Below are 23,530 nucleotides of genomic sequence, written 5' to 3'. Positions count from 1 at the left end.
GAGCCTGCCTCCCTGGGGTGGGCACGTGTGCTGGATGATCTGACTGGTCAAAGGTGATCACAGTCTGAGACCATTTGAGGAACGTGGGGTTGGTTGGCGTGGCCATGTTCACCTCCGTGTTCACCAGCTTCAGTCGACTCTTGCTTTCCACGTCAGCAAAAATCATCAGTGTTGCATGGACTTGGGGGAATGGATCCTCCTTGTCCTCATCATCATGTTCATTGTCCTTTTCACTCGGCTGCCCTTCGCCGAACCCTTGGATCAGGAGGCGACATTGCCGAGTGGTGTGCTTCGGGAATATGGCGTTGCCTTCTTCGTCCATCTTCGTGTGGATTGGACATGGCTGATCCAGGATGGAGTTTCCGAATTGCTTCTTCTTGGGGGTGAACTGTGCCTTCCCCTTGCCCTTGAACTTGGCATTGGTAACGGCTGCGGCCTCTGCCTGCGGAGTGGACAGAGCTTTCTGCTTCTGCTTTCGAGTGTTGTTCCCATCTCCATCGGCGACTGCTTTATGCTTGCCGCTACGTATGCGGTCCTCTTCTTCGCCATTTGCATAGCGTGCCGCTATCTCCATCATCTTTCTCATGGAGATGTCGCATATCCGACCAAACTTCAGGTACAGATCTCTGGACCGCACGCCTGCCTTGAAGGCGCAGACTGCTTGGTGCTCTGTGACGTTCTCCACCGTGTGGTAGAGGGTTGTCCAACACTGGATGAAATCGCGCAGGGGCTCATTCTGCTTCTGGACACAGTGCTGGAGCTCCACGAGACCAGCAGGGCGTTTGGACGTGCCCTCGAAGGTCCTGATGAAGACTCGGGCCAGATCTGCCCAGCTGTAGATGCTTGAAGGAGCCAACTGGTTCAGCCATGCTCGTGCCGAGCCGTCGAGCATCGGGGGGAGATGTTTCATGGCGACCTGGTCATCTCCACCACCGATCTGGACCGCCACTCGGTAGTCGTCCAGCCACGTTTCTGGCTTGGATTCTCCTATAAACTTGCTGATCCCCGTCGCCAATCGGAAGTTGGGAGGGATGTCAGCCAAACGGATGGCCCGACTGAAACACTCGGGGCCAGAGACGATGGTCCTGCTTCCACTCGGACGGTCTCTATCGTGACCATCACGGTGGGCTCGACTCCTGTTGACCTTCCTCTGGGCGATGTACCCTCTTGCGTTGGGCCTTGGATCATACGTGTCACCTACTGAACGCCGATCATCATGATGTCGGGGCCCGTAAGGCCCACCGCACGGAGGGGTGCGTGAACGGCGACGATCTTCGGGATTCATGGAACGACTGCCTCCTCTGTGTCGCTGATGAGAGTCGGGGCTGAAAACCGACCGATGCGTGTTCACGTGAACAGAACTGTTGTGGATCCTGTTGTGCGACTGGGAGACCGCCGAATTCTGCAGCTGCGCCGTGTGCAACAGGGCACGGATCTGCTCGATCCCTCTGCCAGCCTCTGAATCAGTCGGTTGGAGGGAATCAGCTATCTTGGCAGCGGCAACCAGGTTGAGGATGGGTGTGCGGAACACCTCCACGTTGCTCTGACGAGTGCGTCGACTGGCAGAACGGCGGTGCTGACGGCGAGCGCCGGATGACTCGCCGACCTCGTGCTCGTTCCGACCAGTTTGGCGGGGACTTTCATGGGAATTGCCCATGAGAACTTCGGCTGCAGGCCCGCGACCCAAGTACTCGGAAGGCAACTCAGTCGGAACTGAGTCCAAGCGCTGGGACGGCGGCGCGACCACAACCGACTCGAGGACCGCCACTTGAGAGGACGCGTTCTGGCGCGCCTGGGCATGTCGCACCCAACGCTGGAGCCGCGGACGGCGAGACCGCTTGTTGCGGCGCGTGACGGGGGCGAAGATCGACACCGGAGCCGACTGCTGGAGAAGAAGGACGCCGCGGGCGCCGACACAGAAGTGCGTAGCCCCGTGATTGGGGAGCGCCTCGACGTCGAGAGGCGCATCCCGAAGCCATGCCGAATCGTCGACGATGAAGGAGAGTGCGCCGAAGAGGATCTCATGACCCATGCACAAATCTCCACCGGACGACATGATGAAAAGATGTAGTCGCAAACTCGCCGGAGGTCGCTTAGACGCCTGCCCCACGGTGGGCGCCAACTGTCGTGGGTATAAGTCTGACAGTAGATGTGTAGGGTACGAAAGGATGGGCAGAGCCTTAGCTACGGCGAGGTTGTATGAGTTCAGGCCCCTCTACGGTGGAGGTAAAAGCCCTACGTCTCAGTGCTTTTGGGAGCTTGATGTCGAGTGGAATATGGATTACAGTAAATGCCAACCCCTGCACCAGTGGGGAAGGGCGGCTTATATAGAGTGGGCTGCCCTTCACAACGGTCCGGTGCACAGGGGTGGAGTAGTGGAGAATAAATGCCTACGTTACAGGTAACGTATGCCTTAAATGCTAATAATGGTGCATGAAAACGTATGACCGTTGCCCTCCAGGGAGGTTACGATATACAAAGTGGAATCCAGTCGGTAAGTTTAATACGCTCTGAATGCTCGTGCCCGACTGGATGATGGGGGAATCGTCACCGACTGGATGATGGGAAGTCCTTAATTCAGTCGGAACTGTCTAAGGGCCTTGTCCCTTATGAAGGGTAGTCCTTGGGTAGGACCTATAGGGCAGGCCTATGACCCTACCTTGGGACTATAACCCCATCACTAGCCAACTAGAGGCTTGCTAGGGACACATTGCAATCTATTTATTCACACATGTATTACTGTTTTCTGTTAATACAATTATAGCATGAACAATAGACGATTATCATGAACAAGGAAATATGATAATAACCATTTTATTATTGCCTCTAGGGCATATTTCCAACATTTGACCGCCCCGCGATCGCCCCACCTCACAAGAGGGGAGATAGGGCCCCGCCGCCATCGGATGGCCTATGCCTAGGGATGGCACCCGCCGTATTTGGGTACGGGTGGAGCCACCTCATAACCTTATACGTCGCCCCAAACCTTACCCATCATCTGTATCCATACCCGTCGATGGGTATAATTTTTGCCCATACCCATCACCCATCAACCGTATACAGATTTGCAACACATCAATTCGAGTATTTCATAATCATAAAAAACAACTTATAATAATAACAACACTTCATGAAAACAACACATACTCGTAACACATTTTGGACGTGGGCAGCTGCGAAACTTATGTACATATGATACACTTAATATGTTGATAAATGATATTAAAGTTGTAGATTATATGTGATATATGGGTACACGAGTATGGGTTATACTAAACTATACACGTACCCATTATATCTAATGGGTTTTTAATTTTTCTATTTATATACACATAAATATATTTTTTGACCCATATCTTTATCTTAATGGATTTTTACCCACGGTAATGGACATCCATTACCATCCCTACCTGTGCTCGACAGCCGTAAGGGAGAGAGAAACCGATGGAGGATGGCAGCGGCAGCAACACATGCTCGCGGGAGTGGGCCGGGCGAACGACCCTCGTTTTCTATAATTATTAATTGAATAATACTAGCAAAAGAGCCCGTGCGTTGCAACTGGATCAAATCATATAACACGTCTTAACAAAAATTATAAAAACTCCCGGCCATCACGCCATTTTAGGCCTCTTCTTCGAGTGCATGTTACATAGAAAATGCAGTGGAAGAAAGCCTCCCTATTGCAACCCTTTGTTACCTTACACCATGGTCGGAGCCGCAGACGACTCCGTCAACGGTGACGAAGCGGCTCCCGGGGCCGATGGAGATGCAGTCGTCGCCCGTGCCGATGGTCGAACCGGTGATGTGGACGTCTTCGCTTCGGTCGACGTGGACGCCGTCGGTGTTGGGGCTGTTCTCCTGTGCGGTGATGGTGAGCTGCGTCACGTTGACCTTGCCGCTCATGCTGAGCCCGATGTGAATCTGCAGGCTGTGCTTGCTGCTGAATTGGCTCAGCTCCACGTCGGTGCAGTTCATGACCACCAAGGCGTGTATCCATCCATGTAGTGATACGTGTGCAATGAGGTTACATGCACGTCATTTATGCTAATTACCCAGCCACTACACTTGCTTTCTATTACAGTATATATGTTTATACTGACCGTCGGTGTCTTAATCACACAATCCTAAAAGAAAAAAACAATAATAGGTGACTGAAAACTGATAAATGCTTCGGTTTAAGGAAATATATCGACCATTAAATACTTTCTCTCCGAAAAAGATTGGTAAATCAAAAGGCACTTGCCAAATGCAAGGAGGAATTAAAGAAAAGAAATCCTTAAGAGTTGAGTTGGGCTTCCTCATATCATTATCGGCTTTGCATTTATCGACCCACCACGTCTGGCCTCTGCCGTCCAGCAAGCCGGTGTTGTTGCCGGTAACCGTAAGCTCGTCGACCAGGTAGAACATCAGCCAATGGTTCTTCTTCTCGCTTCATGCGCTCGCTGGCGGCGCCGTAATCGTGCCCATAACCTGGGACAACCAAAGCAAGTTTTCCTGGCCGTCCGATGAAGCCAAACCACACCCCAGATCAGGATAGACGGAGGAGCGATGCGTGCCTGGACGGTGATTCTGGTGGAGGCGCATGGACCACTGAACCTGGTGAGGCCGACGAGGAATGACTTCGCCGCCGGAACAAGCAGCGTCGCCGACGAGCCAGTGGCACCGCACGCCGCCGCCCATGCATCCACGAACGCCTTGGTGTCGTCCGTGGTCCCGTCGCCTAGAGCACCGTAGTCCTCGACGTTGAACACGCCGTCCACCCCCCGGCGGCGGCGACGACCACACCACGCCACACGAGGCCGGCGAGGAGCAGGATGGCCGTGCAGAGGATGCCGATGATACCCTGCAAGATTAAGTAGTAAGCAATGTCTCAGAGACACACACATGCATGCATGCATGCATGGTCAATTCATCACTGATAAATCTGAACATCAGTTCGAGCAAACTTTGCGAAATGCACTAATATACACAGAGCGTGTACCATCGGCTCGTGAAGAATTGTTGTGGAACCCTCGCTATAGTCTCTCTCTCTCTCTCTCTCACTCTCTTTCTCTCTGCGTGGAATCAAGTGCCAAGCTCTGTTGGATCCAAGCTAACGTATCGATGATATATTTTATAAAAATTAAAGGAGGTTTCTACAAAAATTCCAAAAAATGATTCGTTCTCTCACTTAATTATGTACAACGGGTTGATTTCGGGAATTTACAGGGGGTTTTTGTAAACATACAAAAAATGATTCGTTTCTCACTTAAAACCGGACTGCGGGTTGATTTCGGGAAACTTCAGGGGGGGTTCTGCAAAACGGCCACGACGGACAACAGAAACACTCCGTGCTTTATTATTAGGGAGAGATAGAGTTTCAGTTTGATCTTTTTAATTAGCTGAACAATTCTTTTTTTCTTAACCTATATACTCCATGAATGATGGATCCTACCATTTCGGAAAATAAACTCCCGTAAGGGAAAAGGTCCAAAACAAACCTTGAAGTTATAGACGAAAGCTAAATCGAACCCTGAACTTTGAATCCCTGAAATTGGCACTCCAAACTTGTAATCCCGGTCTATTTTGAACCCTAGGTCCGTTTGACACACCGGGATTCTTGTAATTCCGGTCTATTTTGAACCCTAGGTCCGTTTGACACACCGGGATTCTGGTAATACCACAATCCCGACCGGGATAACCTGCTAGGCTGCTACTCTTATAGACAGAAATTGGACCGGTCCACTAACATAAAAAAATACAAAGTTTAAAAAAAGTTCACGCATTTTTAAAATTGTTCAGAAGTTAAAAATATTTATGTTTTCTATTTTTGTCACAAATTCTATGTCTTTTTTGTTTCAAAAAATATTTGGATTTTTTAATTCTATTCTTATTTTTAATTCTATTCGTATTTTTAGTTCTATTCGTATTTTTAATTCTATTCGTATTTTTAGTTCCATTCGTATTTTTAATTCTATTCGTATTGGTCCAACATGCATTTTATAAATTTGTAGGAGCATAATCCTAGCGCCAAACATTCAACGTTTATTGTTATTTATACCTCAAAAATATATATATCAATTTTATAAAATGTTTATTGTTATTTATAAAATATAAAATATTTATTTAGAAAAATATTACCATGTGGAAAAGCAAAAAGAAAAGAAAACAGAGCAGAGGGCCCGACCCAATTCAGCAAATCACGGCTAAGTTCTGTCAAGATTTAAAATAGACCAGGATCAGTAAGTTCGGTGTGCCGATTTTAGGGATTCAAAATTCAGAATTTAATTTAGCTTTCGTCTATAACTTTAAGGTTTGTTTTGGACTTTTTTCGCCAACGAATAAACGAAGGAGCATGTACCTACCCGGCAATTAGGAGCTTGACGTATCGCTTCCATGCGGCGCGGTCAGCAAACCGACTGAAGTGTGGAGTATGCATGTGGCCACCTTTTCATTTCTTAATGCGTGATGACTCGGCCCATTTGGCCGTGAGAGAAGAAGAAGGTGTTCTAGTCAAGCTGGACACGTGCTCCTCTGCTTGCCTGCCTCGTCGATTGATCGGGTCAAACACGACCAATCCGTATATGACTACCATGGATGATGGTCTTCACGAGACAGACGGCCACGGAATTTACCGCCACCAAGCCAAGCCAAGCCAACCAGTTTCTCGTAGAATTTGCCGCCACAACCTACGATTTTTATTTACTCGTACTAGGAGTACTACTAAATCTTACCCGCGGGGCGCGGTGCAGAAACGGAATATGATCCCCCGTCCGTGAGCTTTGTAGCTGCGCGGTTGGGCTCGAGATTTCCTCCCATTTTTACGAACCCAGATGGCCTACCCCTACGCGCGCACGCCACCGCGTGATCCAAGGACCGTACCTTACCTGGACGCGAAGCTACCACTGTTCCACTTGCGGGCGGCAGGGCACCGCCGTCTCCTTCCTCCCACCTTCCCCTCCCACGAGTCTAGACGGCACGGCAGACCCCTTCAACGTCCCAACTCCGCGTCCCCGCCCCGATCCCACTGGCTCCGCTCGCCACAATACTAGCGGTTAAGTAACTAACCCCTTCTTCCTCCCTTGTCCACTCCGCTTCTCCCCATCCAAGAAACAGCGCCAACAGCTCCACCCATCGAGGAGAATCAAGAAACCGCGCCGGCGTGGTGATCAAGGACATCCATCGATCGATCGACCGACCCTGCCTTGCCTGAGTCAACCCGGCGGCAGCCATGAACAACCTCTTCTCGAGCTCGTGGAAGCGGGCGGGCGCGGGGGGCGACGGGGACCTGGAGTCGGGCGGCGGCGGCGTGGAGATGACGGCGCCGCCGGGCGCCGCGGCGGGGGCGAGCCTGGACCGCTTCTTCGAGGACGTGGAGTCGATCAAGGACGACCTGCGGGAGCTGGAGCGGATCCAGCGCTCCCTCCACGACGGCAACGAGTCGGGCAAGTCGCTCCACGACGCGTCGGCGGTGCGCGCGCTCCGCTCCCGCATGGACGCCGACGTGGCCGCCGCCATCAAGAAGGCCAAGGTGGTGAAGTTGCGGCTCGAGTCGCTCGACCGCGCCAACGCCGCCAACCGGTCCGTGGCCGGGTGCGGGCCGGGGTCGTCCACGGACCGCACCCGCACCTCCGTCGTGGCCGGGCTGCGCAAGAAGCTGCGGGATGCCATGGAGTCCTTCTCCTCCCTCCGCTCCCGCATCACCTCCGAGTACCGGGAAACCGTGGCCCGCCGCTACTTCACGGTGACGGGGTCCCAGCCCGACGAGGCCACGCTGGACACGCTGGCGGAGACGGGGGAGGGGGAGCGGCTCCTGCAGCGCGCCATCGCGGAGCAGCAGGGGAGAGGGGAGGTGCTGGGCGTGGTGGCGGAGATCCAGGAGCGGCACGGCGCCGTGGCGGACCTGGAGCGGTCCCTGCTGGAGCTGCAGCAGGTGTTCAACGACATGGCCGTGCTGGTGGCGGCGCAGGGGGAGCAGCTGGACGACATCGAGGGCCACGTCGGGCGGGCGAGGTCGTTCGTCGACCGCGGGCGCGAGCAGCTGCAGGTGGCACGCAAGCACCAGAAGAGCTCCCGCAAGTGGACCTTCATCGGCATCGGCATCCTGCTCGTCGTCATCCTCATCATCGTCATCCCCATCGTGCTCAAGAACACCAACAAGAGCAACAACAACAACAGCCAGCAGTAGTGGTAGGAACAGCCTGTGGATCTGTTGTCTGTCTCTGATGATCCTGGTCCTGGATTGCTTCCTGGTTGTTGTTGTTGATTGTCTTTTGTGGAATTTTTTGCGATTGTAATTACTCCATCCATGTGGTTCGTTGAGCCACTCGATTATTATTTCATGACTATATACTTTTCGGTGATTTTCTTTACTGTAGTAGTAGTACTCCCTCTGTAAAAATAATACTAGAAATGTTTAGATCAGTTACGTACTGTAGTGATCTAAAAAGTTCTTATATTTCTTTACGGAGAAGGTAATTAATTATGCAGTTGGATTAAGTTTGGGTTGGAGTGTGGAGCCAGGCCTGTGTGACAGGTGAGCGAACTTTGACTTGGTCGAAATCCATGTGCCGGCGCGGCTGACCGGCGACGCAATCAAGAGAGAAGAAGAGAAGATTCAGGTCCCAACTACCACCGGGCTCCGGATGCCGCTCGTTGGTTGGAGTAATCTACGGCGGCTCTGCATGATGGTTGTTAAATCTCGAGCTGCCATGCCTGCTCGTCAAGTTGACAGGATTGCGATGCAGTTGCCAATTCTGCTCGCTGGACTTAGATGCAGTTAGCTGAACCACCACTGGAACTGCAACAAGAACGCTCAGCAGTGCCAAATACTCCCTCCGTTCCGTTCCAAAATAATTGTAGTTGAGGAGAGGAGAACTAGTCTAGTTCTCCGGAGTATATCCGTCTGTCTGTTCTACCATGGAACACACACGTCAGGAGTTTTCAATCAACATTTTTTCAGGGTCGACACAGATCATCTTGCTACTCCTACTGGGAAAACATTTAATAAAGGCAAGGCAATGAGTATGATATGATACTGGAAATGCATGGCAAAATTGCGATTAAGATTACATCAAAGTCAAAGTGTCACTGCCCAAGTATCTCACGACTGCCAAAAACACAGGGCAGACATCCCATGAACACAAAATATTACCCAGGCAGACAGGACTCGCTGAACCTACTACAGTATAAAGAAGAAATCACAATATGGTTAATGGCATAAACACTGGCCAGCAACGGTTGTCGTTCAAGAAATTTTTCCTACCTTCCTCGCAAAAGGGATACAGAGAAGGATATACAAGAACAGCATAACTACAACTCGGTAAATGTCTAGCACTCATCGCACCCCAATTTCATTGACAACAATGGTATACATATCTTCTAATCACCTGAACCATCCTCAAAAAGGCTCGTATAAATGCATCAGTATTGGGGCTGATGACAAAAGAATCCTTTGTATATGTGTATCCTATATCCAATCTGGGAACTTACAGGGTACATCTTCACTTTGGCTGTCCGCCACCACTGGTCCGCTAGTTTGGGTTGGTGGGAGCATACAACTTCACTCGGACGCCACAGGACAAGCTTTTGCACTGAACATGGATATGGTTTCCTGTGCTGAGCTTCATGAGAAGTATCTTTTTCATCATTGTAATTCATCAGGCGCCTTGAAGAACATTAACATAGAAAGGATACCCTTGGCCACCACCTGATGTCACATTTTCATCCACTTGCCCACTCTCAGATGAATGCACCTGCCAGTGCAGCTCATAAGTTGAAAAATCGTACGTTCCGGGTGCAAATATGCACACTTTTAGGGGAATTTTAGCAGAACTGTCAGGTTTCAGATCAACTTGAGCGGAACTCAGTGAACACCAAACAAAAGGTGAAATGCTTTCTGATGATTGTTTCTCAGAATGTGCCCCCTTTGTGCTTGCGATGGCTTTTATGTCATTTTCCAGCGATACGTCATACCATCCACCCTGACCACTGGCAAATTCATGTGAAGGGGCAGTCTGGCTTTTCTCTGCCATACAGTCAGATGTAACCACTCTCACTGTAGTGTTATGTTCTGAAGAATTGTGAATCACCAGTTCGATGTTAGCCTCACAGCATGACTTCGAGAAATCATGAGTAATTGTTCGAGGTCCTTCCATAAGCCACCAAACAGGATTCTGGATGAGAGCACTGCAAAAGCAGATCATATCAGCATATATGTTCAGGGTCATAACAAGCAACAATCAATGGTTCTAGCACTTGCCTGCAGTGGCAAGTATGATGAGAGAGCAGTTGTTCTGACTTGGAAGAGCTAACAGCTACTGCCTTTGAGATCAGAATAAAATCAAGTAGACTACGTGGCACCTGAAATGAAGTCAATACATAGGTGAGCATTTGATTAACCAATGCTAAAATTCAAATATGCATACACGGAACCAGCCACTGGCCACATTTCAATCCAAGCATTGTTGTGTTGAGGTTAAGGCTAAGGGCAAAAACACTACCCAGCTGGATAACATTGGGAAACAGCAAGAAAACAATACCGCCAAGTCGTATTACAACCTCAGGCAGCACTCACCTTAGCTAACTTCCCTTGTTGGTGTCTTTCTTGATAGTGGAAATCAGTGATAGGAGTCCGAGAAACATCAAATACATCAGTACTATCCCCAGGAGATAAAACTATATCACTTCCACAGGAACCGTCTGCCGCCTCAATACACGAACTTGTACTTAAATCCTGGAAATAATTAATGCATGGAAAACTATATCACCTAACCAGATAGAACAGGCATGAAAAGAAAATAATAAAATGGAATACATAGGGCCCAAGAAGTGTCTTGTATTTGATAGCTTATTCAAACAATGCGTATCCAACCTTTATCTTGAAGAAGCATGACACAGCCTGGTTTGATGGTACTGTTTCCACAAAGCTGATGGAGTCGCGCGAGGGTAATGTCGAAACTGCCCATTTAGTGCCGACACATGACAATTGATGCAGTGCGAATGAGTCTGATGGAGTCTTGTTGATTACGTCCATTCGCACAATATACTCTTGCAATCCGGATGAACACATACTTATAGCAAAGGACACATCAAGTGATGGCAAGATCTGTAAATTAGAATTGTTGACAGACAATTAATAGATTCCAATTCCATATTTACTTGATGTTTCCACATCTATCAAGAAGTGTGTGCAAACACACAGATGCTGACTAAGCAAATTTGAGATTAAATAATGCAACAGTAGCATCCAAAACCACGGTGCCATATGTATGGGTAGTAGTTCTACACACCTTAATCATGGGAGTACACAGTACTATAATGTGAGATTGAAAAATAAAGACAAGTGCATTTTAAATCAAATATAATTAATCACACATTATACAAGCTTCCTGTATTTTGGTTGAAAACATGACAATGAGATCAAAAATCGAAAATCCAAGTCTTCAAAAATCTTACAGAAGTGACTTCTATCCTCTTGGGACCACCACACTTTTTATAGAGCTATTACAACTTCAGAACAAACTTAAAATAACCAGTGGCATCTAGCAATGAACTCAAGACTTTCAGAGGACATCTGATTTCTGGCGGGCAGACATAACCAGTTTCGCCAACCACAACCTACACAACCTATATTTGGTAAACCAGTTGGCACAATGAGGTTTTAGGGATTTCCGTATATCATAAATCTCACCAACATATTTCATTAGATCAACTAATTATTGTAGGAAGCTGGTGCCCCAAGAAGCAACTGGTGCAACACTAGTTCTGAAAACACTGATTCCAAATAGAATATACTCCCTCTGTTTCTTATTACTCCGCGTATAAGATTTGGTCAAAGTCAAACAACATAAAGTTTGACCAAATCTATATCAAAAAATATGGATAACTACTATATTAAAATTATATAGTATGAAAATACATCATGTGGTGCATCTGATAATATTGATTTCATGTTGTGAATGTTGGTATTTTTTAATATAAAGTTAGTCAAACTTTACAAAGCTTGACTTTGACCAAACCATATATGCAGACTAAAAAGAAACGGAGGGAGTACTATGCATGTGCAATAAGGTAAAAAATTAACATAAAACCTAATATAGTATTGCCAATTTACCTCCACATTGTAATGCATGCGCAATGTGCGATATGGAATGTCAGTGGTACTCTCCATTTCATAATAAAGAGACAAATAAAGAGAAAAGTTTCCAGGAGTTGCAGCATGAAACCAAATAGGCCAAGAGAATGTGGCACCACCTTGAATTTTAATATCCTGGAAAGAAATGAATGCAAATATTGTAAATAAATCGGTAACACAGATCAGATTAGTAAAACAAGACAGGGCTTTGAACCACCTCACCTGAGGAAATGCAAATAGTGAACCCTTAACATTTTCCTTAGTACCTTCGGATACAGTATTGCTGTCTGATTGAACATGCTTTCTTAAGCACTGTGGGAATTCAAGGTCAAGGTCTGATGAATCACCAGGAATTACAAACCTTGGATGGCTAATTTTCATTTTTATATTCTGCATGGCAGGCTTGGAAATGGTTAACATACAAAATGATGCTACAAAAACACACATATTTAAAACCTAGGCTCATTTCTGAAGAACTGAGAAATCCTTTGATCATTATGAATTATTGAACAAGGCAAAGAAATGAATATAAGGATAAATATCCGGACCTTCACAGCATGTTCTGATTGGTTTCTCAGATTCAGCGTGAGGAGTTGTAAATCACCAGTAAATGCTTTTGTTGGCAAGCACTCAATATATCCTGTAAGTTTAGGTAAACCCTGGAGGAAAAGAACTTACAGTTACTCGCACGCCACACGAAACAAGTATTTGAAAGAAAAACCCAGACAAACGAGAACCTTGATAACAATCAGGTTGTTGTTCAAAGAACGCCGGGCCCCTCTTTTCCCTTTCTTGTTTTTCTTTTGTGTAGCCACTTCGAAGTACTGATAGCCTACTACTGAATCTGACAGGGTCCACCTTATCCCAACTAACTTCAGAATACCTACAACTTTTGGAGTCACTTCAAGTTGTATCTGGTAGAATTAAAAAGGGTAATTAGCCATTTGGAAAACTATGCACATAAAGTTATGTAACACCGATATGAAGCAGCACTATCAAATATAAATGAATAAAAATAGACCAATTCCACATGTCACAAAGAGCAACAAATTCGCCGCACAAAACTTAATAACATATACTACCAAAATGTTTAAACTACGAATAACTGAGGCAATGATCAGTTTAAGTATTACTCTCTTGTTATGGCTTCCACTGCGGTTTTGTTGTAATGTCAGGTTTCACAGTCAAACTCAAAAACGATATTAAATCCAAGGAAAGGCTTATATCTGGCTCAAAGGAATACCAAGCAAAAGCAAATAATATAGATGACTGTAAATCAGGCTTGCTCTGCACTAGCTATTACAACACCTTCATCAAATTACTATTTGGGCATAATAAATGGAACCATCCTTGGTTGGATCCACGCACACCATGCCGATGGCAAATTAACCGTTATAGCTATTCTGTTTTCTATTTGACGTTCTAAGAAATATACTCCCTCAGAATGTAAGTTACGTTTGACTTTTCAGTTTTCACAGTCTCCAATGCACAACTTTGACCATGATTTGCACTATGGTATTATTCTTACATGCCAAATCCATATGCTCTTGCGTATTTTAGTAGTCAAAGATTTAAAATGTTAAATGCACACATGCTAATGCAACTTATATTTTAGGAATGGGGGAGTATCATGGACAAGGGAGAATTATCTAATGTGAAGTTCAAAATAGTATTCATTGTTCACGTGGTAATTTGGATATGCTATATACAGATCTCACGATGAAGACCTTTTTAAAGCGGTTTTTACATGACAACGAATACATTTTAGCAAGATTCACTGAGGCACCCGGATTAATGGCTAGAGATGCTTACTCTTTTGGTTTCACCTCCTCCTAATACAATGTCAAGCTTCGATAATGTGAAATTGTTTCCATCACTTTCAAATCTGCAGCAATCAACCAGAAACAACAATAACGGTATTCAGAATCTTCGGAAGAACCAAAAATATCTAATAAATAAACCTCAATAGTTTTTTTTTTGGGGGGGGGGGGGGGGCGTAATTACGTTGAAATAGAGGGCTTCGTGGTAGCTATATCTTCTTCAGCAGCTGTTGTTAATGCACCAGTCTCTGCATGGCGAACACAATCCATCGGTAAACAAAACAATCTCTCCGTTATAGAGTCCTTAAGAAAGACCTTTTAATCTCAGAAAGAAAAATCAAATACCTGCACCTGAAGCGTTCAAATTGGTGGAAAGCTGGCATATAAGGGAGATGCCAGACACATTGACGGAAATTTGTAAAGGATTCTTCAGCTCAACGTTCAGTTTGACTGCCTCTGCAACCAATGAAATCAAGGATTCAGAACTAGAATATTATGAGATGCTCCAAGTGTCTTTACAGCAATGATATCAGGTTGCTACATTCTAATTCCCATCGACTTTGTCTCTGTCTCTCTCTGCTAGAGAAATAAATTACTGGCATCGTATTTTAACTTCTAAGCTCCCTAGAAATAGGGCGCCACCGCGAGTGAAGTTCTTCCACTGGTTGGCCAACCAGGACAGGTGCTGGACGGCTGATCGCCTCGCTAGACGAGGTCTCCAGCATCAGCCGTGATGCCCACTCTGCGACCAAGCCCCTGAGACGATGCGCCACCTCCTCCTGGAATGCCCCTTCGCCAGGCAGACTTGGTATGAAATCCTCTCCTGGCTACGGATGACCACTGCAGGACCAAACCACGAAGATTCTCTCATGGACTGGTGGCTGCATGCCAAACAAAACACGCCGGCACTGATGCGTAAAGGCCTAGCAACCATTGCCCTATTGACGCCATGGATGATCTGGAAGCAGCGCAACGAATGCATCTTCGATGGCGCCCAGCCCCTGGTTCAGACCCTGGTCTCCATGATCAAGGATGAAGCCGAGCAGTGGGCTCTAGCTGGTGCCCGTGGCCTTCGGGTCAACCTGCCTTCCACCTGGGATGTGCATTAGTTTTAGCGTTCTTCATTTGTACTTGACCTCCTAGGAGGATTGTATCCAGACTCTACCTTTTCAATGCAATGAAACGCAAAGGTCCTTTTGCGTTTTCTCAAAAAAGAAATAGGGAGCTCTCAGCATTCCGGACTGCGGGTTCGATGTTGGCATCGCGCGTCATCGACCGAACAACATTTTTTTACCGACTTAGCCTACACCTCGGTTACTCCTGCCGTTCGTCCAATGTGTTTTGGGTCGTGTGTCGTTCTGTCACTGAGTCACAGATGGGGTGGGGGGAGGAAGCGAGCGTGCTGTGGGCTGAACGTGTGGGGTGATGTCTATGCTTCCTTGCTCTGGGGTGCTTGATTTTATGGGTACCTCCAGAGGACGCCATTGCTGCTGACCAGTTGCCAAGAACTAGGGGCATCTGGATATTTCTGGAAGAGGACACAACAGTAGTACAAAATGAAACAGGCAAGGTGAAGCAGCGTAATTTGTGTATAGTGTTGAGCTAAGCCAGTCGTGTTTACTGGGCCCACCAGTCAAAATGTGGACTCTTCAAGCATGACTTCTAATGGATTTCACACAGCGGCCACCCCCACCAAAACCATAAAAACAACGACACAAAAAACCCACAAACGAATAAACAACCACACAGATAAACCCTACAAAGGAAGCAGCATGTGAAAGCACGCGTCTGCCTCTAGTATACTTACCCGAGTGGGCAGTTAGAATCATCAAATGGTTATTGAGCACAAATCAAGTGAGCAGAAGATGAACAAAACATATCCTTTTAGTTATGTGATGTGATTCCTATGTGTAGGTTTTTCATTCAAGTGATGACCTGTCAGTCGAAATAGTCGGCATTAGGAGGGTAGCGGACAGTTCTGCCCAGACAAGTATAGTTTTTTCGACAACAGGTCAGAGTAAAAACTATTGTTCATTTCCAAGTAATTTCACAAAGATTATACATATTTACACAATCGAAATGAACATATGGGATATGCCTAGTTCAAATTAATATTTGAGTGTAACAGCACAAACTACCTATTGAAGTGTATATGTGGATAAAGCTTAACATGATAACGGAACCTAAGGTCTTGAGTTCAAGTCCTGGCTTTCAGAATTTATCCAAAAATTGCTGCTGCCCCCCTCTGTGTCCACGTATAGGCCTCTTGAGCCATACCTCTGAGTCTGTTCACGTGTTGACTTCCCGCGTCACACGTGGGAAGGGGTGTTGAAGTGTATATGTGGTTTGCATAGCCCTTTCCATTAGTTCGGACTTTTGGTTGCGTTGGCTAGTGCATGAAGCTTAACACTACCCACATGGAGTCATGTACTACTGGATGAGAGTATGCAATTGGTAACTAAATGTCATAAGTGGCTGTGGCACTGAACCTTGTGGGGCCGGTAATGTGCTAGCTAACCTTAAGTGTGATGGTGGGGGCCCTTATAATTTCCCAATACATGAGGGATTTACTCGGGAAAGTTGCACATCATGCTACCCTCAAGTTCCTCAAAAATGATTGGTCCGTGCGTTTGCATAATTATACTCAAATAGTATGATATACCACATTTTCACGTTCCAGATGCAGTTCAGCTGTTGAGGCAACTTTCAATGAACTCATAATCAGTCGATTTTCTTACGGACAGTTTTAACATATTAAAACAATGAAAACAAGATTTACCTCCAGCAACACAAACACATGCCTTGTTATTTCTAAAGGGAGAAGATTTTGGCTGAGTGTCGAGCCAGTTAGTTCTAACAACAGATGATGATGGGATCAATTCTTCTTCCAGCTCCTGCCAAATGCTTTCATTAACATCAACCTGTTATACAAGGTAGCTGATACAAGTTAGGAGTGCCTTCACTTTCAATCACACAAGCACAGAATGATCAAAGAACTGGTTAAAGTTAAGAAAAATGATAAATGCATTACAGTGTTCGATTACAAATTGCTCCGGAAACACCACAGGTTCAATCTTTGATTACTCCGGAAATGAAATGGTGGACAATTAGAAATATGAATGCTATAGTTGTTAATGACGTTACATCTGCATTTGATGCGTAAGTGCGATGATCTTCATTTACAACTCTGAGTGATGACATGTTGAAAACGGGAAGTTGAAGCTTGTATACATCAAACTTTTCCCCTGTACTCTGTTTGCAAAAACAAATAGAAAAATTAGAAACAAAAGTTTGGTACAGCTGATGCAAATCATAACTGAGCTGGTCAATAACCTGAACAAAATGGAAAAAATCATTGAGGAACATGCTTTGCGTTGTCAGCGACTGATGGCTACAAGCAATAACCTCCAGCAAGTGCTTGATAGCTACATCGAATATCCCAAGGACTCCATACCACCTAATTCGTACAAGTGTCAGAGATGGTTTACAAGCAAGGACAAATGAGCAGAAAATTACGCAAGTACCTCCCAACATTAAAATGTACATGATTGTTGATGTAACTCCAAGGATTTTGTTTGTAGACAAACAGAGCGTTTCTGTATGCACGAACAGCATGTTGTTTCTGCACCATTAAGGATGAATGCTCATTGTTAAGTCAACTACCGTTGTGTTGCTAAAATGTCACTGCAGTGGAAGAATTAATATACACCTGATCAGACAAGTAGTAACTATTGCCAGCTAATATTAGGTGAAATCCATACTTCCGAAGCATACGTGGACTTGACAACAAATAGCAACAAGCAGCTTGCTCAAGCAGCACAGCAGAATGCAAGGAAGGTTCCTGAATAGCAGAAGGTTCCATCATTCATAAATGTAACAAACTAAAAGAGAACTTAAAGAAGAACTAGAATAGACCATTCCTCATGCTTCTAGGTATACCTCATTTGATATGCGGAAATAAACAGTTGATGCTTCCCTATGCTGTCCTCGTGTTTTAAGCATTTCTGCCCACCAAAGGCCACATCTAGTAGCATTTCTCTGACCAGAAGATCCAATTCTCTGCAAATATGAATATTTATTGATACTTTGTATGAAGAGCAAGACCAAACAAGTGAAGAAAAAAGAACAATAATAAATTCAAAACCAATCAACTGAAAGAATCAAAGTAACAGATAAGAATAGCGATCTCTACTTAAATGGCCCCACTACTTTAAATTCATTCTGTCATGCAAAATGCAAAAATATGCATCTGGCAAAATTAAGAATTCAAACTTCCCCTTCATTATGCACATGGCCCTACCACCTATGGACACACACTCCCAAAAATAACAAAGGGAAAAGCACGGGCCTTCTGTATATCTCACGATTTCACAAAGAAAAAGGAAGTTTTAGTGTATTTATGGCTGGTTTGGCATGTCTGATTTGGGCTCTTACTTTCTGCTTTGAAGAATTTTTAGTGTATATATAGTTGTTATTGACTGCTTTGTCTTGCAGAGGAACTAAAGACGCATATTTCCAGATTCTTTCAATGAGAACTCCCAAAAAGTGACTAATACTAGCATTGCAATACAAGGTTCATATTGATTATTCATCAGACTTCAGATGTGTCTGAAATAGAGTGAAGTGTTTCATGCAAAATGTTAATTAGAAATCATTTTCCCCATGTCTTCCCACTTTATCAGATTCTCTTTTTCTCTGGAGAACACTGAGAACTAGGGCCATTAGCACAGAAGAGCAAAGATGTATCAATTGATCAACAATGTTAAGCAATAATTATCTGTTCATGTGTGTAAACCTAAAAGTGGATTTCTAAACTAAATAAATACCAAATACGTAGTGAATGCATTTTCCATGCAATATTCAGCATCCTTCCTTGACTGATCTAACATGAAATAGCAAAGTCCACTCATCTCCTGCAAAAGACGCAAGCATACATCATACGAGTGAATATAGGACCATCACAACAAAATCAGTATCATTTTCATTATTCACCGGAAAACAGTTCAGCAACTCTTTTACTGTGAAACGAATTTAAAAGCATATCATCTGGTCTACCAAATAAGTAAGGCATAGCCTCTTGAAAATTATTCTTATGGTAAAGAACATATCTTGATTTACTGAAACTGCTAAGCAGGACATATCTCTTAGAATTGCCACTAGTTGTGCCTTTAGTTCAAACCCAAAATCATTATACATGATGATCATGTACCCGTGCATAAAGTACTTAGAAATAAGTTAGGGAAATTCAAGGACCTGAACACCAGCAAAACGCTTCCAAGCTTTATCAAGCTTATAATCTGTCGAAAGTAATCTGTAATTGGACAAAGCAAGCTCGTAGTCTCTCAACATGAAAGCATAGTCACTGAGAACTCTGATCTGCGACTCTATGGAGGTGAATGTATACCTGTTGAGAAAAATAGTGTTACTACAAAAGGGCAGATTTGAAAAGAATAAAATACAGTGAAACGAGTCAATCATAAATACTTACACTGGGCCATTTGCAGCTTCTGGGACATCATCTCTCTTTCTCCACCACAAGTTCTTTATCTGATTTCTAAAGCCCTTTCTTGTCGTGGCTACCTAGAAAGATAACAAATTTTACTAAACATTACATTTGAAAATTGTAATAAAAAAAAACTAACAACATACCTGCTGATTGAGCACACGGATCTTTTGCTCCATGTAGGGAATGATATGATTAGAAGCAAAATCTTGCATAAAATCCTTTATCTGATAAAGAAACAGCAGTTAGTATCGCTTAAAGCCAGCTCCAAATCTTTGTATGCAAAACTAAACCCCAGAGGATGATCTGGCCTAGTACTAGAAACTAAAAGGAAAATCGATATGTCCTCATTGACATTAGTTCCTATAAAAACATCGAATCAATCGACTAACAAGTCAGTTGCTCACACTATTGTCAAAAGCACAATAGGTCTTCAACCCAACTAACAATATTCCTAATTGAACTGATGAGTTGTTAGATACTGTGAAAAGTTGAACAAAGTTTTATGAAACTTTTATGTCCCAAGACAAGCTTAACAGAGAATGGAGAAGCAGTAACTTGCTATTACTCCAGATGCTGCAATACCTCGTTCATATCATCCATGTTAAGGAAACAAGTTCCTTCATGATTGTGCAGGCCATGAGCTTTCTGCAGTCAGTAAGACAGGACTATAAGTAGAATGCATACCTGCTCAACTACAAAGACATTAACATAAATACTCCCTCTGTCCCAAAATAACTGTCTCAACTTTGTACTAGCTCTAGTACAATGTTGTACTAAGCTTAAGACACTTATTTTGGGACGGAGGAAGTATTAAGTAACACGGTGCACTTACATAGGTTGACCACGAATTATCAGCATCACTACCATCCGCTTGTGTAGAAGAGTTAATACTCAGCAATTTACAATCATTCAAGCCTAGGGTGGTCCTCATTTCCGCTAAGATGTTCACAGCTCTTGACAAAGGAAGTAACGCGGGTCAACCAAAGAATGTACAGAATTAAAACTTAACAAGAGGACACGGCAAAATCAGCAAATGACAGCAGTCGAGCAAAAATATACTAAAAAGGAACAATGCACGGAATCCATTTAATATCCCACTATTCAAGCGTGATGCGCTTCCTTTTGCCAACGCGAGCAGTTAAAACATTGGCTATTACCTTAATTGCATGTTCCAACTTAGATAAGCATAACCCTGCGATGAAATAAGTTATTCTAAATGGGGCAGGCCCTATTTGGCAAAGCTTAACTTCTTCAACAAGCTGGCCTAATTGAGAGACTTCAGGTTCCCCATACGAAGGGGGCTTAAAAGTCTCCCGAGAAGGCACGCTCACCACTCAGTTATGGGAACTTAAGCTTCTTGTGGCATTTAAGATTATCAAACTGAACAGCCCTTCAACTAGGCCCTTAGCTGCCAGATGAATATACAGCCCGCTATTCCAAAGAAAGGTAAACAGGCTGACACCTACTGCACCCCTAAGCACTCATGTTGTATATACTAGCTTTCAGTGAAGCCTTATATGCCATTTAAATATTATATAATGGTTTGGGGTTTTCTAATTATAAGAACAAATGCATTAAACAACAAAACAGGACTTTAATCATTATAATTCACATATAGTATATGTGGTTGATGTTGTTAATAGGTGGACATAAGAGGGCTTGGTAGACTCAACAGTTGAGATCTTAGATTCTTAGGTAAAGAGTCACACAAAGTAATCAATTGAAGACGCCTCAAGTCCTTGACTACCTTAAAGTACATTGAACTAGGGATGCCAGACTTTCTAACATCAGTGTGAAAAGAGAGCAGTCTGAAAGAACATAATATATTAGAAAGCTCACATCACCGACACAAATTCACAAGATGTTTTTTCACTTCTGGAAGATGTTGGTGACCATTTAAGAAGAAACAATACGCGCATCATTTCAAATGTAAGGTGTATTTTTCCTGCCCAAATTTATGCTTCAGCAACCAATTAATCTAATCATATTTGGCTTATATTATACAAAATTGACACCATTGGATTCATAAATTTGAAAGGACATTCTTATCACTGATTTTGCAACTATTAACAACGTATTGTGTGAGATTTATGGTCAAAGCTAAAATTCGGACAGTTAAAATGTGCCTATATTTTGGAATGTGTGTATTACTTGTTAGCATTTCTCAATAGTTCATTTCACCAATGCAAGGAGGAGAGTGTGTTCCCTATTATGAGGAGAAAGGAATAATACATCTCTTGTGGTCCATCTTGTTGTTCATGAAGTAAAAGATAGTGCTTCAGAATTTGGGGATCCATTATGCCTTCATTTAAAAGAGGAGGCAACTGATTTGCGTTGAAAAGATCAGCGAATTTGCTGATTGGCTCTTTGTCCTTTGACGATACAACTAAAAGACCTGTTAACAATAATCAGAGTATAAGGAAGAATAGGTTCTGCAAACAAAAGAAAGCTAAGAGTAAAGAGCCGAGACTCACATGCCACGGGGTGGTCAAATGTTTCATGGTCTGAAAAGGACAGTGTCCGCACTAGCTCTCTGTTGAACCTCTTAATCCATAATGGGCACAACTCAGCTTCAGGCTCTGAAATTGCAGCAAACATGGAATTCTATGTAAAAAGTGTGGAACCAATAAACAGCAAACACCAACCCTATGACTGAACCACATGGATATAACAATACACTTGAGTAAGACATCAATACGACCAAAGCATTCATCAGCCAATTAGATAGAGTACATCAGATCACCAACCAAATGGTGGTTGACAGCATATTGACACAACAAAACAGGCACTTTGAGCAACACATATTGTGGCATGAATGCTCTCCATATGCGGTCACTGTAACATTTGGGGAAAAAGGTTGTGGCTGCTCATTAAAGGTTTTTAACATTACGATTATTGGAAATATTTGAACAAATTAGCAATCCGGCTACTCTGGTTATAGTCCCTCATTTTGCTAAATATAAAAATGTTTCTTCGTAAGGACATCACGTTATGATTGCATACAAGAAGCAGTGCAAGGGCTCTCACTTTTGAGTACATCTTCCAACTGTGGCGGGTCTGAAAGCAAATCCGGAAGAGCGTTCTCGTTGGCCTCAGAAACGACCTGCTTAATTCTCGCATCCGCAACCTGCTCCAACACAAGCATGGTCATCATCAACAGCAGAAGGCATCTACAAGTATAAACACATTCCTCAAGGTTCACCTCGCAGTCCTGCTTCCGGACATCCGACGCGTACACCATCCGAATCTTAAACTGTTGGAGCCTGTAAGGCTGGTCACTCGCTGTGCGAACGGGGACTGCTCAAACCGACACAGGAAACACCGCATGAGGTCACAGCACAGAACCGAATCAAAACGAAATGCGAAAAGGCATTGCAGGGAATCAGCTGAGTCCGGCGTCGGGGAGGCGCATCACCGTCGATTTTTTTGAAGAGGGAGAACGGGGAGAGCATGTCGACGAAGCTGAGGCCACTCTTGCGGCACGCGGCTTCGGCGAGCGGGGTGGTCAGCACCATCACCACCGGGGTGACGTCCTCGAGGAGGATCCGCCCCAGGTAGCTCCGGAGCGGATCCATGGCGCCAAAACCCTAGCGGATCGAGCGGGGCCGGTCCGAGCGGCCGGCGATGCGAATTGCGTGATGTGGGGGCGGGAGCGGGGGCGCGCGAGCTGTCTCTTCGTGGTGGGCGGCACGGCTTATATGGTGTCTCCGACGGATGGGAGGGGGGAGGGGGGAAGGGGGGGGGTCGCCGGAGAGGTCTGCGGCGACGGCGAGGCGGTGACGGTGGTGGTGTGATCTGGAAGGGCGCGAGGTAGGAGAGAAGACGACCAGTGGGCGTATCGTATTGGGTTGGGGTAGTTGGATGGACGGGCTGGATACTTGGGCTTCAGAGGCCGGGTCCGGTCTCCGGTGGTATACAAGGCCAACGGCCCACTAGGTTGGACTCCACGCGAAATTAATTAGTTAACCTATCCCTGATCTTAAAAAACACTCTCCCAGATTATTTTATTTTCCTCAGAGAAGATCGGAAAAAAAGATGTTTATGATCTTATTAGGGAATTCTTGCCGCCGCTTCCTCAGCATCGGAGCC

General features: G+C 44.9%; 2 protein-coding genes and 1 pseudogene across 3 annotated transcripts; 1 reads left to right on the top strand and 2 right to left on the bottom strand.

Moving 5' to 3' along the window:
- Positions 1-3,693: 3,693 nt before the first annotated feature.
- Positions 3,694-7,158, bottom strand: LOC123397203 (annotated as a pseudogene).
- Positions 6,737-8,437, top strand: LOC123452595 (syntaxin-121-like). Its single transcript, XM_045129275.1, has one exon. It carries the CDS (start codon positions 7,211-7,213, stop codon positions 8,165-8,167), a length of 957 nt encoding a protein of 318 aa, XP_044985210.1. The 5' UTR covers positions 6,737-7,210; the 3' UTR covers positions 8,168-8,437.
- A 574-nt stretch (positions 8,438-9,011) lies between these two features.
- LOC123452594 (trafficking protein particle complex subunit 8) lies at positions 9,012-23,213 on the bottom strand. Of its 2 annotated transcripts, none has more exons than XM_045129274.1 (28): positions 22,857-23,213; positions 22,644-22,738; positions 22,469-22,568; positions 21,916-22,020; positions 21,674-21,836; positions 20,274-20,394; positions 20,024-20,086; positions 19,585-19,665; positions 19,424-19,515; positions 19,189-19,339; positions 18,762-18,848; positions 17,875-17,994; positions 17,645-17,776; positions 17,460-17,557; positions 17,269-17,392; positions 17,080-17,187; positions 16,715-16,856; positions 14,287-14,391; positions 14,120-14,183; positions 13,928-14,000; positions 12,853-13,029; positions 12,664-12,774; positions 12,338-12,505; positions 12,095-12,250; positions 10,853-11,086; positions 10,556-10,714; positions 10,241-10,341; positions 9,012-10,167 (listed from the first exon to the last, which is right to left on the bottom strand). In XM_045129274.1, exons 1-28 carry the CDS (start codon positions 23,014-23,016, stop codon positions 9,639-9,641), a joined length of 3,819 nt encoding a protein of 1,272 aa, XP_044985209.1. In that variant the 5' UTR covers positions 23,017-23,213; the 3' UTR covers positions 9,012-9,638. The 2 variants fall into 2 exon arrangements, with proteins under 2 accessions (XP_044985209.1, XP_044985208.1); XM_045129273.1 differs by having other exon boundaries at positions 14,281-14,391; positions 22,857-23,211.
- Positions 23,214-23,530: the final 317 nt, after the last annotated feature.

This window comes from Hordeum vulgare, chromosome 5H (assembly GCF_904849725.1).
Source record: "Hordeum vulgare subsp. vulgare chromosome 5H, MorexV3_pseudomolecules_assembly, whole genome shotgun sequence".
Classification (NCBI taxonomy): Eukaryota; Viridiplantae; Streptophyta; class Magnoliopsida; order Poales; family Poaceae; genus Hordeum; species Hordeum vulgare.
This window is presented reverse-complemented; position numbering and strand designations above follow the sequence as displayed.